This window comes from Erithacus rubecula (genome assembly GCF_903797595.1).
Source record: "Erithacus rubecula genome assembly, chromosome: 2".
NCBI lineage: Eukaryota > Metazoa > Chordata > Aves > Passeriformes > Muscicapidae > Erithacus > Erithacus rubecula.
This window is the reverse complement of record NC_136685.1, coordinates 69,297,828-69,314,580: the sequence shown is the minus strand read 5'-3', so window position 1 is coordinate 69,314,580 and position 16,753 is coordinate 69,297,828. Positions and strand designations below refer to the sequence as shown.

General features: G+C 36.8%; 1 protein-coding gene across 1 annotated transcript in view; it reads right to left on the bottom strand.

Annotated features, from left to right (window-relative positions):
* Nucleotides 1-16,753, bottom strand: part of GALNT2 (polypeptide N-acetylgalactosaminyltransferase 2) — an 87,038-nt gene that overhangs the window by 18,076 nt on the left and 52,209 nt on the right. The window contains exons 4-8 of the mRNA XM_079298165.1: nucleotides 12,496-12,594; nucleotides 11,845-11,912; nucleotides 10,940-11,005; nucleotides 7,905-8,026; nucleotides 1,280-1,367 (exon numbers count right to left, since the gene is read on the bottom strand). Coding sequence (XP_079154291.1) covers nucleotides 1,280-1,367; nucleotides 7,905-8,026; nucleotides 10,940-11,005; nucleotides 11,845-11,912; nucleotides 12,496-12,594 — 443 coding nt within the window. The remainder of the gene's footprint in view (nucleotides 1-1,279; nucleotides 1,368-7,904; nucleotides 8,027-10,939; nucleotides 11,006-11,844; nucleotides 11,913-12,495; nucleotides 12,595-16,753) is intronic.

Here is a 16,753-nt window from a genome sequence, read left to right as displayed (position 1 = left end):
ATAATGGTATAGGGATTTATAGGGATTTATGTAGTTATTATTTAATGAATAGATTGGATAAAGGCCTTAAGGTTTAATAATGCTGGCATACACAATAGCACAAAACTATACATTAGCACACTATGAATATATGCATACTAGGTGTCATTTCAAAACATTAATTAAAAGGATATAGAGCCCTCTCACCTCCAGATCACTGGTGAACTTGTGACATTCTATTTGCATAATATGCAACATTATGTAAATATTGCTTTTAGTTTAGTTCACTGCAACAAGATGAGTGACCAGTTAGAGACTAGAACCTGAAAGAATAGATTAGAAACTGCTTTTTTCCTTCCTAACTCAAGAAAGTCCATTCATAAAAGATGGGACACTGTGAGAACAGCACTGCAAATTTTATATTGTGGCTCATCTTACACCTTTTAAGCAGACAGTTTGGTTTCCAGGGTTGTGTGAACAATTATTTACAAATAGTAGTTTAAAAAGGGGATAAGTAGGTACAGAACAGCCGTTTTAAGTACTGGATTCTAGTTAGGACTGAAATAAGTTTTAAAAATCTGTAATAAGTAAGGAGTTTAACATTTAGTTGCCCTCTCCCTTTTTGAGAAAGAAAATGAGAAGAATTTTTTATTTATTCTTATTTAGGGCTTCAAAAGTCTTTTTACTATTTGCCATCAATACTATACATTACCTAGACATATTGCAGTACTTCTCAATTTAACAGGGGATTTTCTCAATGGCAAAGATATAAACATTACAAATTTTCATGGTCACATGTGAGTGTTTTCACAATTACAGATCATGGCTAACAAACATTTATTTTTTAAACACATTCCAAAGCCTTCTGCTTATTCAGAAGGGTTTAATTTTTTAAGCAAACCAGCATCTTGAAAAAAAAACTCATAGACACTGCATTGTTGATGGGCTTCTAAACTAGTGAGCAATTAAAGTCTATGTTATCTAAAAAGAGAACCATAAGCTCTGGCTATTAGCTTTTTCTGACACATTTACACAACCCTACAAACCTTGCAGCAAGTCTTGCATATCGGTAAAAGGCAGCATAAACTCATAAGAATTAGTATAATAAAGATGAACTTTTAAAGCAGAGAATAAGGCCAATTAAAATCCAAGCCAAGAAGCAAGTGACCTACAGAACTTGAAACTAGATCTATGACAGGGAAGAACAGTATGTTAATTGCCCATTCCACAACTGCAGTGATTATGAGCTTTGATTCTCGATGGGTTTTTTGACAGTCTGTATTCCAGTACAGGTACATACCGCCTTTTAAATCAGCTGACGCCCCCACGTACTGGAAGTTGTCCATATTAATTACATCAATAATAGGAGACACAACTCTGGTCTTGTCCTAAAATAAATGTTAGAAAGTAATATTGAAATAATGAAATCAATAGATAAAGATTCAGGCAGGATGTGATGTTGAACAGTTCAGCAGGATTTCATTAGCATGTCTCCCCAGCTCTCCCCCTATTTCCACTGACAGCTCTGAAGAGCCTGTGCTGTGAATAGCACTGCTCAGCACTGCTTCAGAGAGCAGAAACCATAGGATATGTCTGGAAATCCTCTTCCTATTCTAGGGTACTTTTAGTCAGTAATCCCCCTCTTCTGACTTGCTCTTGAAGAAGGCAGCAAACTTGTGGTTCTAAAGGCAGTCAAGCAAACAGCCCTTCCATTCTTACTTTTAAACCCAATGCAAAGAAAAGCATCCATGCAATTCATATTTTCCACAGCAAGTCTCCAGCCGTGCAGTGGACTACAGTCTTATTATTTCAACCTTTATGGGACACTTAGGCCTTTCTGCAATCAGAAAAGTCTTAGCTTAATGCCAATCCATTTCACACTTGAAGAATCACACTTTAAAAACAGATACTCAGATAGGAGAGAGAACCTAAAAAGCACCTCAAACTCACAAATGCTATTAATCTCCAGCAGCCAAGATTCCAGTGGTACAGATAACCACAGTCTTCTGTCCAGCCATGGTCTTGTATACTATTCTGAGCAATGTTAATTATTTTAGCTGATGTTTTTGCCAAAACAGTTTAAGAACAAAAATCTTTCCAACAACTCCACATGCATCATCCAGTAGTATCACAAGACCTCAGTGTTCTAAAATAAGACTCATCTAATGTTAGAAATGCAGTATCATGGTTAAGCCAGTTTGTCTCCATGCTTTGCTTGAATACAAAATAAAAGTTTTGAGCTGAACAATTAACATCATTCAGAGAACAGATAACTTCAGAACAGCATATCATCAAATCTGTGAACATAAAAAAATGTTTTGAACAAACAGGAGATACTTTGGTAACTCCTATTATAGACAAACTGTTCTCACGGTTAAAAAAATACAACCTAAACATCTCCATTTTAGGAATTTATTTTATGTCTTGAAACAACAACACATATATTCTAAACAGTGGTTCAAGCAATGTATCTGCCTTGCTAATCAGTATGATACAGAACAAATTGGAACCAAATCAGTATGAGAATAACTTGAGCCCATAGGAAGAGACTTAAAAGCAATTCAGACAAATGCTTTGTATGGTCCAATAAGAACCTTTAACATCCATTTTCTTTTATTGTATCTCAACTATTCAATCTCTGCTGATTTTTAATAAGCCCTAATTACGTAAATGGCATTTACTAGGTCATTCTGCCCAGGTGAACAAAAGGTCATGAATTTCTGTATCATCCAAAAGAACTCAAGTAAACCCAATAGAATTCAAGCTGAAGACTAAGCACAAAGCTGGAGGCATATTGCTTTTTACATTCCCTTTACTATCACTGCAACTATGCCACCCAGGCCAAAAACCTGCTTTTATGAGAGATGTAATGTAACATCTAATCTGGTCTGCTACTAAGAAATAAATAGCGTGGTCTAAAGCAAACTAGAAATACAAAAAAAGTCCAACCTGTCATATTCTCTCATCCATCACATCTTTAGCTCCTGTTTCTGCTAGAGGTAGCCTCAAGCCCATGTTTGCAATGGCGAGCAAGGCACAGTTTTGCTAACTGTGTTGTACTTGGGAGGCAATTGCAATTTACTGCACCTTCACTGCACTTCCTGTGTGAGAGTGTGTGTGTACACCTTCCTACATCACTGAAATGCTTTAGATGTACCCACGCCCTTATTTTAGGCATTCTATATGCAGTGATAGAATTAGGAAACTCCCTAAGTAAAGGCTGACGAGACAGAAGGTATTGAGCCTGTCCAGTTATTCACAGTACACCTATGAGCAAAAAAATACAAAAATGAAAACAGCCTTCCTTTTGTTTCTTATTTATTCCTTAGCTGAAATTAAGACAGCTTATACATCTATGCCCCTCTCTAAAAGCATTTTTAAGATGATTTGGTTTTTTTCAAATGGTTCTACTTAGCTAGGTTGCACCTGGTGGTAAAAGCTGCCCAAATTATCAGGTGCCATATTAGGCAGAGCTTCATTTAGGCTTCAGCTTATCTCCACTGAGCTGCACAAGCAGGTAGCATGTTGTCTCTATAGATCCAGGATTTCCTCAGGCTTTTACTGCTAGTCTAATTATTTCTATCAATATCAGTGAAATACTACACTAATGCCACTTGCTACACCTAACATATTTAAACGGCACCCAGTTGTTTCTCTGACAGCCAAATACCCAGGCCACGTGCATTCAGTCTGATGTATAAACCCCACATTGTTGACTTTGCTCAGTAGCAAAGGAGATAATAACCTTTTTACATTCTTAAGGTGATGCTTTGCAGAGCATTAGAAAGTTGTTAATGCAGAGACTGCTGAAAAAGAGCTTGTGGGTCTCCAAATTACAAAGTTGGCTCATTTAAAAGACTAAAGGGAGAGCTGTTTTTTAATGACACCATGGATAAATAAGTACCTTGCTTTAGGATAATTTAACATAGAAAATCTTTCGCCTTCTAATGTAAGGCACGACTGGAAAGCCATGAACTTCTTGGTGAAGATAATGAAAAGAAATAGGCTGTGAACACTGCAAGTCTCTAGCACCTGGAAATATGTAGCAAACTATTTCATCTTGACAATTTATAAGGAAGTTATGAATACTCTAGAAAGTCAGACCTTATATATTATTATCATAAACCATGAGAAATTATCTTCAAGATTCTGCATGCATTGCTTCTTCCTTCTAAAAGTCTCAAGGCACCTCAAAGATTAAACTTGCAACACTCTTAAGAGAAAATAGAAATATTTTCCTTTTAGCAGCGTCAGTTAAAAGTAGACTCACTCAAAGTCAAAAATATCCGAGACAAACATGAAAAAGCAAACCACATCTCCCTTCTTAATCTTAGTTATTTTTTCCTTTTAAGATCTTATTTGTTTAAGCACACCTTCCTAAATGTGATAGAGGATTTATTGCTTTGCTATGAAAACAGATTAGTTCAGTTCTGCATCAGAATCTTTAAATTTATTTTTTTCATATAATTGCTGAATTCTAAGAACAGAATGTCAAAATATTTAGAAATTTTAAATTGAAGAAGCCAAGCAGATGAGTGTCCATGAAATGACTAGTAGTTATAGACATTTTCAGGACTGTGTATACTTGTTACTATGCTGACATTTTTGGGGGTTAGCTTCCACTGTCTCCTCATTTAATCACATACACACACACAAAAAAACCTAGAGGGCATAAAAGATAGCCTTAAGAATCAAGCAGAAAACTACTCTCCAAGGAGCAAAGAAGATATACCAACTCCAGGTTACACCAGTATCTGTACACATTCTGAACTCTTTAGTGTCACTTTGTATGTTGCTTCTGCATTAAGTTTCAGCTCAAATTGCTGTAGAAAAGTCCCCAGCAGAGTCAGACCCCCTCCAACAATGCTGAGCAAACATGGCTGCTGAAAAAAGGAAGATATTCTAACCAAGAAACAGCTTATAGAAGAAAACTGTGGGATGGATCATGCTTCAATTCAGCTTGGTATCTCAGGTGTCAGAGGCACAGCTTTTTAAAGTGGTTATAGCACATCAGAGTACTGCAGAACTGACTTGGTTCAGACTGTCTCTTGGAAGCTGTAAATTCTCATATTGTAACACACACAACTAATCTCCTAAAACTCGACAGAAATAAATGCCAAATAGGTAATTCTGGAACAGAAAGAAAAAAATGAAGAACAAAAACACACTTTCTACTAGATACATAATAGATGCAGACACATATCAGAAGACACAGTATTAATGAACAGGAGCCCTGACCTGCAAAAAGTTACCAGCGAGGCCAGAGCAGAAAAGGGTTGACATCTATTCAGTTTCTTGTCATTGAGACTATCAAAAAATGCTGCCAATTAACATCAACTAACATATGCTGTCTGCCCTATTTTAATTAATCCATTTAAAATAACAAAGAGCTGTCATGTACAATATATAAACACTAACCCAGCCTTAATTATTTGAACAACCAGGAAGCTTAAAAGCTGCTTTTTCAAACCCCATACCTGTTGGCTGGGAATATTTGCAATTGCAGTTAAATGGAATTCTATATTCATTATTTATTTAACAGTACATAAATCTTTTAAGAATAAAGAAACATATTCATACAGCAGGAAACTATTCAGTGGCACACAATTAGTGTGCATTATGGTGACAATTGGAAGGAGCAAGTTTTGAAAGCTCTAATAAATATGTATAAAATGCATGCTGCAAAAAAAAGCAAGGTATGCACCAGCTTCTCCAACCTGATACACCCTGTGCAGTGCTGGATCGTCACAAAATTGCCAGCAATTTAATAAGAGGTTTTGCATTCTGCTACAATGAAAAGGTAACACTTTTTCAGATTCCATATCAGTTTCAGAAAGATAAATAAGTACGCCCTGCAAAAAGTCATACAGAAAAGAAACAGAAACATGACTAAGTAACTGTCTTACCAAATGCAGGTTTTGCTGACCAAAACCACCACTTCTCTTCTTATTTCTTGACTGAATACATGCTTCAAACAGTTTGCACAAAAGGCCTGAAAACATTCCCATATCCTAGATTCTATAGTGCTTTGGCTGCAAGCATTCTCCACTTCTTTTAGAGATATATTTAATGCCTTCAAGTTTATTTTCCTAGTTAATAATTAAAAAGAAATTCCTCCAACTCTTCTGAGGCTGTAACACTTTAGATAGCTACAAAAATAGGAGGAAGTGCTATGGTAGTCATGCTCAAGGGCTTTGTAGGTTCTAGGTACTTTAACAGTGTTCAGGTTTGAGCTGATTAGTTATTTCTATTCCAAAACATGACTGCAACTGTTGATTTGTCTCGGGCAACTTGCAGGATTTCTCAAACACTCAATAAATATAACAGACTATGGCCAATTGTATGAGATTCAGTAAGTTCTGCACTCAGGTCACAATCTCATGTGATGGTTTGGGGTTGCTGATTGACAGCAGCTGAACATGACCCAGCATGCACCCAGATGACCAAGAAGGTCAATGGCATCCTGGCCTGGATCAGCAACAGTGGGGCCAGCAGGACCAGGGCAGTGAATCCCTTTGTATTCAGCACCACTGGTGCCACATCCTGAAACCTATGTGCAGTTCTGGGCTCCTCACTCCAAGAAAGACATTGAGGTGCTGGAGTGTGTCCAGAGAAGAGTAACAATGAGTTATGAAGGGTCTGGAGCACAAGTCTTTTGAGAAGGGGCTGAGGCTGTTTAGCCTGGAGGAAGGAGGCTCAGGGGAAAGCTTATGAATCTGTAGCAAGGTTGTAGCAAGGTGGGGATCAGCCTTTTCTTACAAGTAACAAGCACAGGAAAGAGGAAACAGCCTCAAGTTACATCACAGAAGTTTAGATTGGGTATTAGGAAAAATTTCTTCACTGAAAGAGTAGCCAAGCATTGGAACAGACTGCCCAGGGAAGCGGAGGGGTCACCATCCCTGGAGGTATTTAAAAGAAGTGTAGATGTGGCACTTCAGGGACATGGTTTAATATTGGGCTTGGCAGGTGCTTGGGTAACAGTTGGACTCAATGATCTTAAATGTCATTTCTAACCTATATGATTTTATGATTCTAAAAGCATCATGGAACCAAACAGAATAAAGAAAGTCAGTCATCAATTGATAGCTTTGTCATTGGCATACTGAGTATTCAGGCTTCACTTCCTTCTTTCTCCCTCTTTCTGTTTTTGGGGAATGCAAAGGAAAGCATAATATGGATAAATGAAGAACTGGTCATTAACCAAGCAGCGTAGCTTACCACTTTGATCAGAAGCATTTGGAACCAAACCTTTTCTGGAAGACTAGTTTTCCAGAAAGGGAATGCAATTAAGAAAGAATAAAAACCCTGTTGTCTTGAGTGGTCCTCAGTGCTTTTATAGAATCACACTTCATTCAATTTCCACTTCAACTGAGTTCTTCCAGAGCAAGTTAACAAATATAACCAACCCCTGGAGAAAACAGTACAGTTTCACTCTCAATCTTCTCAATTGCTTTTCCAGGACACAGACTAAGCATTAATTTCATAAATGCTGAGAGCCTCTAGTTCCTGCTAGTTTCCATGAGAATTTTGTTTCACAAGATATCCTCTCTCCTATTATCACACTGAATCTTAATGAGGCATAAAGATTCAGGTAAACTGAATCACACCAAGATGATACCGGTACAGGAGAATCATACTTTGCTCTAAAGATTTTCAGCTGAGGCAGTCCCCAAAGAACCAAGGAAGCATATATTTGAATTGCTTGCAAAGATAATAATAAATATTCAGATTTTATGTTCCTGTGTTCACAGACTAAATGAACAAAAGTATGTTTTAATCACAGAACACTCTAATCATCTCCATCACCTTAAATCAGCGAAAAAGCTTCCTTAGGAAAATGAATAAAATTAATCTAGTATAAACCAGATGGCTTTAAAATTTAAAAGCTGCTTCTTCAGGAAATTACTTTACAACTCTTTACTAACCTCAGCTACTCTTTCCAAAAGTGGTTCCAGCCAGTGTTCATTGCACTCACAGTGGCTGTCCAGGAAAGTCAACACTTTGGCTTGTGCTGCATCTGCCCCTCTGACACGGGAGCGCATCAGGCCTGAGAAGTAAAGATAAAAAGTTTTAAGTACTTCCTGGGGAAAACAGCAGTGAGAAACTATTGCATTCCAAGTTAGTAATTAGTTAGATTACTCAGACAGGGCAAATCAAAATCAGATGCTAGTTAAAAACTCAGTGAAATGACTTCACACCAACCAGCCTGCAAGTACCCAACGTACTGCACTCTACAGGTTTCCATCTGATTTAGCAGAAGAAGCAAAGTACCTTTTCAAAACAAGTGATGCATGAGTACAGATGGGTCTGCATTACTCTAGGAGGTATTTATACTGATAAATACTAAGACTGGACCTGAAAGCAAGATTGCCTCTTGAGTTCTGCTATGCAACTGAGGAAAGCACCAGCATTAACTCATCTTCCCCATCCCATTCTGCCAGTCCCATCTTAGTCCTTACCAGAGTCTGTACATTCTTCTATGAACTTCTTCAAGAAATAACCTTGCTTCATTAATTACAATCTGAGAGATATACTCCAACCAATTTGTCTTTCCTCTGTGATCAGAGCAATTCTCTTGTTTTGCAGTCTGCTTGGGCTTTGTCTGTTTTGAATAGGCATCTTTAGGCAGAAACTTCTGGCAAAACCAGAAGGTTCTTCTCTGTGTCTCAATCACACAGATACCCTCACAGATTTACCCTGCTCCTTTCCTTCCTTCCCTTTTACTATTTGTTCACTGGATGACCTGACCATTCCTTAAAGTCCCTTGCTGTACACACATAGCAGCAAGCTTCCTCCCATTCCTTTGCAAATTTCCTATCTACTTTTTTCTACTTTTTTTGTCACATGAGACCAAAGTTAAGTCCAGTTTGTTTCGTTTTTTCCTTCTTCATTGTTTCCCACTACATCTGTTCTGGTTTGTTTGGGCATTCCCCCCACAACTGAAAACCTGCAAGAGTTGAGCCTGTTACTTACTGCACCCTTTACAAAATAAATATACAAAATATGACTATGCCAGCAGAATACAAGATGCTTAAGAGGAAAAGCTTGCTTGTTCTAACCAACATTCAGTAACAGCCCCATCAAGATCCTTTTCCTATCTCTTGTTTTGTGTGAGCACAGCTCCAGATATGCAATGTGCTATAGCTCTCCAACATTTTATATTTTATCTGTGGTACACTGACATCTAATTGTACCTCACAGACTTAGTGTTGTTGCCTTAATTTCAGCCTTTGAATGTGTTCTGTTCAGTTTTTCCACATCAAACTATTCCTCAAGTACTATGGCTATATTTTTTTTTTTTTAACTTCTCAATTCCTCACCCCAGAGCTTATTATTTTTAGATAACATTGTTATAGAATCTATTTCTTATTCTAATTCTATAGAAAACACACAATAGTGTTTCTAATTTCAGAGTTAGTGGCAAAAAAATGGAGGTGAGCACTTTGGTCATTGAGTCCTCCACAATCACACAATAGAGCTAAAAATGCTCCATTGGACATTTATTCTGTAGACTACCACACCCTCAAACACACTTTCTCTGGTACTACAGATGAGATTAAAAGCTACTAATATTTATTTCTGAAAGAAAGGCAATTAATGTCATCCCTTCCACTATCTTTTCACTTCAACTTTTGTTTTAAAACACACTGCTGTCCTCTATTGCTCATACTATTGAGCTATTCTTAGCATACTACACATCGGTTAATTTCACCAATTCCCTTCAATTTTCATTTGTAGCTCACAAAGATAGTAAGTAAACTAATACTCTTCCATCTGCAAACAGTTGTTCTTTTCTGACATAATAGATTTGTCAAATTATATTTAATTTTCAGATATACTGATGAACACTCAATCATGTATTTGTATATGCATTGTAAATTGATATTTAAAATTACTAAAATAAACAAACATCACAAATGTGTTACTTCATTCTATTTTTTCCTCTACTGCTTTCCTCTCCATGTTCAAGTGATACAGTGAAAAATGACATCAACTTACTCAGAACCTGGAAACCATGGCAAGTTATAAAAAACCTCCTTTCCTAATAAGCCTTTGTTCACAAGTATATTCCAAACAGAATATTTAAACACTAAGAACCCATCAGTTATTGCAATAACATTAATTAAGGGACAACACAGGTTTTGTGCATGCCATTTCCAGTTCCTGATAATCTAATGATTCCAGCTCTTGCCCAGGCCAGGCTGGCAGTCTAGAAGATACAGCTTATAAAAATTAGCATGCCCATATCTGCTAATTCAGTCAGCTATTTGAACTGTCAAATCTCAGTTATTTCAAACAGCTGTAGAATAACAGTTGCCTGTATTTAATACCTTCAACCTCACTGTCAGTGAACTGCTGACTGAAGGGCTCAGTGATGTGAAACCACAATTTACAAAGCAACATGGAAGAAAACACAAATATAAGACAAATTTGTTACACTGGCTTCGGTAAAATCAGAATACTTGGTCCCAGCCAGCCTGGCTACTCAAACCCTCTTAAGTAAAAGCAAATTGTCTGGCTGTCCATCAACTAAATCCATAAAATGATATCTAATAAGGGAACCAGCAAACAAAAAGAGGGCTATTTTTAAGTAGCATCATTTCAAACACAGATACATTTTACAGTGAGACCTTGCATACAATGGAAGCAGATTAACTAAGGATTCGGTGCAGTAAGAGAAAGGAAAGGTTGAAGATTAAATGCAATTCCTGAAGGAAGCTCTCACTGTAAAAGCCAACAATGGGCAATTGTGCACAGAACAATATGGAAACAATCACAATTACTGTTTTCACCTGCACAAATATTTTCTTTGTTCCTTCTACTAATAAGTTTATAAATTGAAGATCGCTCTTCCAATGAAGAATGTAAAGCAGAATGCTCCTTTAAAAGACTTGATGAAAAGTAACATGTAAGGCAGCACAGTGGAATTTGTATCTTACTTCCTTAAAATTAAGCCTACCTTCTCGACGATCATTTCGAAGAACCCGTACTTTTTCAATTTTTCCCAAGAGAGCCCCATCATCAGCTTAAAAAAAAACCAAAAAACAAAAAACTCAAGTGATGAGAACCAACATTGTATACCAGAAGAGTGGCCATCTTCAAAGAAAAACAAAAGCTTTGTAGGTGAAAATGTTTGCGGTCATAATTAGTTACTCATCGCACAAGAAATAAAGAAATTACTACCTTCATCATGTTACTTAAAGCTAGCTTAATTTTACAGTCTTGAAATAAATTTAACTATTTTCTTTGTTTACTTTAGTCAGTTTCTACATTGCACAGAGAGAAAAATCTTTCATAGGATTAAATAAACTGTTTTCTTTGTCTATAAGAAAATTCAGTTTCTAACCAACATTAAGACAAACCTGACCTAAACTAGAATTAGTAAAAGTATTAATGCAAATATAAACATTAGTTTCTTCTAAGAAATATTACTCTGAGGTCTATTTCAATTGCTGAAACTGCTATCATGATACCCTAGTACGTACAAGACACTGACACTGAAGATTCAGTAAGATTTTTTTCTGAGAGACTGATGGAGACAGGCACTCATTTAAAACAGCACTACAAAAATATTTGTTGCAAGCACCACAAGTTTTATTTGTACTTAACATACTATGAAAAGGTTTTTTTTTAAGATAAGCTATTATTATTTCATGTTAGCTGAAGGACAAGATATACCAGAAATCTTTATAGAGACTTCACATTTCCACAATGACAGACATGGAAGAGTTAAGACCTGGTTTTGGCCAAGTCTCCACAAACTCCTATTCATGTGTCCTATTCTCAATTGAGTCACCTATCAGCATCTACAGGAAATCTTACCAGAATAAGCACAGTAAGGTAGGACCCTGTAAAAGTACTTACGATCATTACTGTAGTCATCCACCAGTATGATTTCCTTAATAAGATGTGATGGACTTTTTTTAAGGACACTGTAACAGACCAAAACAACAACAAAAAGAAAAATTCCAGCAGGATTAATTTTACATAATAATGTCATAAAAGCAAGTAATTTGTTAAGATGCAGTAGAACCTAATCCAGGATGTTACTTTTAACAACAGCTGTTGGCCCGTTCTTACAGAAAGCACGAAAAGAGGCACATGTATAATTCTGTGTGCTCCTCCTCCCTGACTCCCTATCTCCCCAACCCCCACTATTCCAGCCTCCAGAAATGAGTGCATTACACAACAGCCTACATGAACTTTTGCAGATATCTCTGAGTAAAATATCACCTGGGAATGCATCTACCCTGACTTTTTCTTAGCCAGCTTCCAAACATCATCTGGTAATCAGTCCCATGCTTTCATGCATTTTAGTTAAGGTGAGCATCACTATTTTGTGGACGTTTAACATCACTATTTCAGGATGTAAGAACTGAAGACATCAATGAAATCAAGACATGTTTTCCTCTGCAAATAGTTCAGAAGAACATAATGGGTTGTTACTTCCCTTTCTTGTCATAAGTTGATAGAAATGAATGGCCTTGAAGAAAAATTAGGCTCTCTTATGCATACCTGACAACAGTTCGAAGCAAAGCAGACCTTGCCTCGTTATGAAAGGTGATCACCACGCTGGTGGCTGGCAAGTCTATCCGCCACTGTTTCCGCTGACACCTGAGAGAAACAATAACTTGTCATTCCAACGTCATTCTTCCCAGGCTTGGCAGCCTTTAATGCAAAGTATTTATCTAATGAACTCATAGATACACTGCCTAAGAAGAATGAAACAGCTTGTTTTCAAGTGAGATTATAATCAATCTGTCTTTTAACACTTTTGGTAGCTGTTTTAGTATACAAAAAATTAAAAAGCCAGTGGCAGATATGGAGAGGTTCAGAAAAGTCACCAGACCATCATCATTGCACTATGTCAAAAGTCTTTAGTGCAGTTGGGTATGAAACCAGAGACCTTCTTTTACATTAAAAGCATTCTTTACATCTAAGGAAATAAGCATATTTTCAACACAGGTTCACAGGCTACCACTGGTTTCTTCTTTAGAATGCCATGTGTCCACTTCTCCCTTTATTTTTAAAGCTCCTGTAACATCCTGACCTCACTCATAGATGAAAGTAGTTTTCTAATGAGAACTTGTAAGGTTCATAACATTCAGAATCTGAAAACCAAAGAAGCTGTGACAATGCTGAGCCAACTAAACACAGAACCATATCCTTCCTAACCATAAAGATAATTAAATATTCCATCTATGTCAACTCATTTTTCTTCACCTCTAGAAACCTGAAATTAATGTAATAAGTAAAAAGAAGCAAATACCAAAATGATCCCTTCAAGATTACATACAATTAAGCTATTTAATCCAACAAAATAAACCTAAAAAAGATACTATGCTCATAGTATTAGAAACCAACAGTACTAGGAAACAATGAATATTGAGTTAATGCCAATAGCATTACAATGTGACAAGTCATGCTACCAATTTCTATTTGTGCAGTGACACATGCCAGTGATGTATTTCTTCCATATCCTTTAATTAAGGGTAGAGTTAACAGGTCTAGTTGTCTTGAGAAAGAATAAACCCAACTAGCATACACCTGCAGTAAATTCAGCAGTTGATTTCAGCACTTATTTCAGCAATTCAATTTCTGTACTCTGTGTAGTATTATTCAGACCAGTTTTTAAGAGAAGTTTGCCACCCACATTTCTAAAACTAGGCCTCTGCCTGCATAAATACCCACTCCACATCTGATTAAACATCTACAGCACACCATAAACAATGCAACCTCCAACTTCTTGTAATCAGAGAGCAAGCAGCAATGTGCTTCTTGCCCTGGTCCATCCTACAAACACCAAAAAGCCTGTGATATTTTTGATGCAACACAAGCATAGTGTCACACACATTAGTGCCTGCATGAAACAAAACATTATCATGCTGCAGTGACCTCACTTGGCTCTGAACAAAAACAGAGTCTATGCCAAGCCTACAACTGCTGTGTCAGATCAGCAGGCCCATCTCTGGCTTTGTGGTGGGCGTACAAGATGGCTTTGTCACTAGTGCCCAGCGTGGAGTGAGTAAATCTCAAAAGCCTATGCATTCCTGACAAATAAAGAGCAGCTCCTCTAGTGCGAGCTTCTGGCAATTCATCACGACAGCTAAAAGACATGCAATTATTATACTCCAAAGTCTGGGGTGCCAAAGAAGATATTCTTTATTCTGCTAGCTTTCAAATTACCCACAGAGGACAGAGCTACTGTTCACACAGTTATCACATGAAGTATTTGCATTAGAATAATTAAAAAGTCACATTAAACTTATATTGATCTCTTTGCCGAAGAGTGCACTTGAGCCAGATCATACATTAGGGGGAATTACTCAAGGCAATGAAGCCTCTCAATTTTAAGAAAACTCAAGACAAGAGCACTACTGTGCATTTCTGAGTGAGAAATAAGATTTCTAGACTTCAAAAAACCTGGAGGAATATTTCACAAAGTATTACTGTTTTAGCTCTTCATAAATCCCTGCTTTAACTGACTCAGTATCAGTCTTCCTCCTATTCTGCTGTGTCAACAGGGCCACAGTTAAAATTCAAACCAAAGAAACAATATCATTATATTTGGCACAAAGATTATACATTGTCTCCTCAAGCTGCAGCACTTCAATTTTACATGCAGAATAAAAAATACATTGAGTTAAGATAGAACTTGAACTGAAAACTTCAATTGAGACCTTCAATGTTTAGCATAGGTCAGTAAAATCAGTTAAAACATGAAAAGCACATTCTTTCCCCCAGAGATTGGACTAATTCATTTAACTAACAATTTTTTCCAAGACCTCTGTGATTTGTTTGAAAGCACTTTTTGACAGAAATATACATTTTAATTAGTGCAAAGAGAACATTCACTTCAACTGATACTAAAGACACAGGAAAGTTTGTTTCGTCTCTACTTAAGAATAAAATTTGAGTGTGATGTCAGAAGTTTTTAACAAGTGTCAAATGACAAAAAAAAAAACAACAAACCACAGCTTAGTGCAGCTATTGTACTTGACTAAGTCCTAAAAATCATCACAACACAAACCATAAGATGTGATCAGAAATCACTAGTCCAAAGTATACATGGGAAACATTGGTCCACAAAAAACCATGGAGTATTTCATCCTTCATCCCACTGTTTTATGCTGACAGGAAGAGTTTCCTATTACAACTGTGACACCCTCTTGTCACTTCCTGCATCATCAAAATCTACCATGGAAAAAAAGGAAGCCCAGAGTTTTCTCAGAGTTGTTGGAAATAGTAGTTGTGACAATCAGCTGGAGTGAGGATCATGTTCCTGCTCAGAGTTCTCTCTGCTTCCTGTTTCATATCCTCATATCTGCCTGTTTCTCCCTTCTTCTTTTTGCTTATAACAAATGCAAGCAGCTACAACAAGTGAACCAAAAGTGCCATCTGGTACAGCTGGCAAGCTTTCACAAAAAGTATGAGGAAATCTTTTGAATTCCTGCTAGTAAAAGTTGGCATGATGTTTAAAAAAAAAAATAAAGAAAGAAAAAGATTTAATATGTTATTAAGAGATACAGTTAGACTCACATCTACATATCTAATACAGAATCCTGATAAACTGCTTCTAAACAGTCTAGAGAATTTCAGCAATTAAAAAATATTGCTATACATTTTTTTTAAGTTGAAGAGCCTCAAACACACTAGTAAAGTTAATAGCAAGTTACTTAAGCAGAAAAAAAGTATTTCCACATCCAGGTTTCCTTCCTTAAAGGAGATTGCAACAGCTCCACAAGAGATCTTAATCTCAACCCAGCTGCCTTCAATTTTATTAGAAGCTATCATGCTTCAAAGTGTCACATGGTCAGATATTCTTCTTCCTATGGCTATTGCTCTTGTTCTTTCCATTGCAGAGTTCCCAAACAAATATTTCACGCAGCTTTTTCAGCTTTTGCAGTGAAAGTTCTTCCCAAAATAGAAGGAAAATTAAATGCAACATGGCAGGGAACTCCTTAGGGACAGCTTGTAAGAATGATTGCTTCAGTTTTGTTTTTCTGTTTGGTTGTTTTTTTCTTTAAAAGATGACTATTCACAGATCGATGGGCACTTAAATCTACTTCATGGCAAAGTCTAAGTAACAATCCCAGCTCAGATACAGCCTTTCCTCAGTAACATCTCCCTCTGGGTTTTTTTCCAGTTCTGTTTAATGGAAACACTTAAGCAAGTCAGCATATAATCACAAGACTAACAGTTAAAAGAAACATGGCCATTGTAATATAATTTACCTCTGGACATCTCTATATTTAAGCTATTCTCAAAGGACAGCCTTAGTCTGTTAGACACACACCTAATAACCTTGGGGAGGGAGGGGGGCATCTCAAAAATTCCAAATTCAACATATCTGAATGACAGAAATGTCTGAAAGTTGGTAGTTGAGTTTGATCTCATGGAAAATAATACTTGATCTAAAAAGTCAGAACACATTTCTTGTGTGTAAAAAACGCATATGCTACGAAGAAAACTCAAAAGTAATTTAAACTCCTCAGTACAACACCACGGGCATCGTGCTTTTCTTGGCAACAAGCAAAACACCAGATTCTTCCTACTTTGACATTCAATTAACAACTAATTACTTGCTTTACTCCAGCTACAAATACTTAGCGTAAAGAAACCTAAACCCACGCAATTATACAAAGGATTTCAAAAATTACTGAGTTTCTACACAAATTTTATTCTCCAGGCCATTTCTGATTAAAGAGCTTTATGGGAGAAAAACAGGAACCTTCCTTTCCTCTCTCCTCTATTGCTGTCTTTCTCAGCTTCT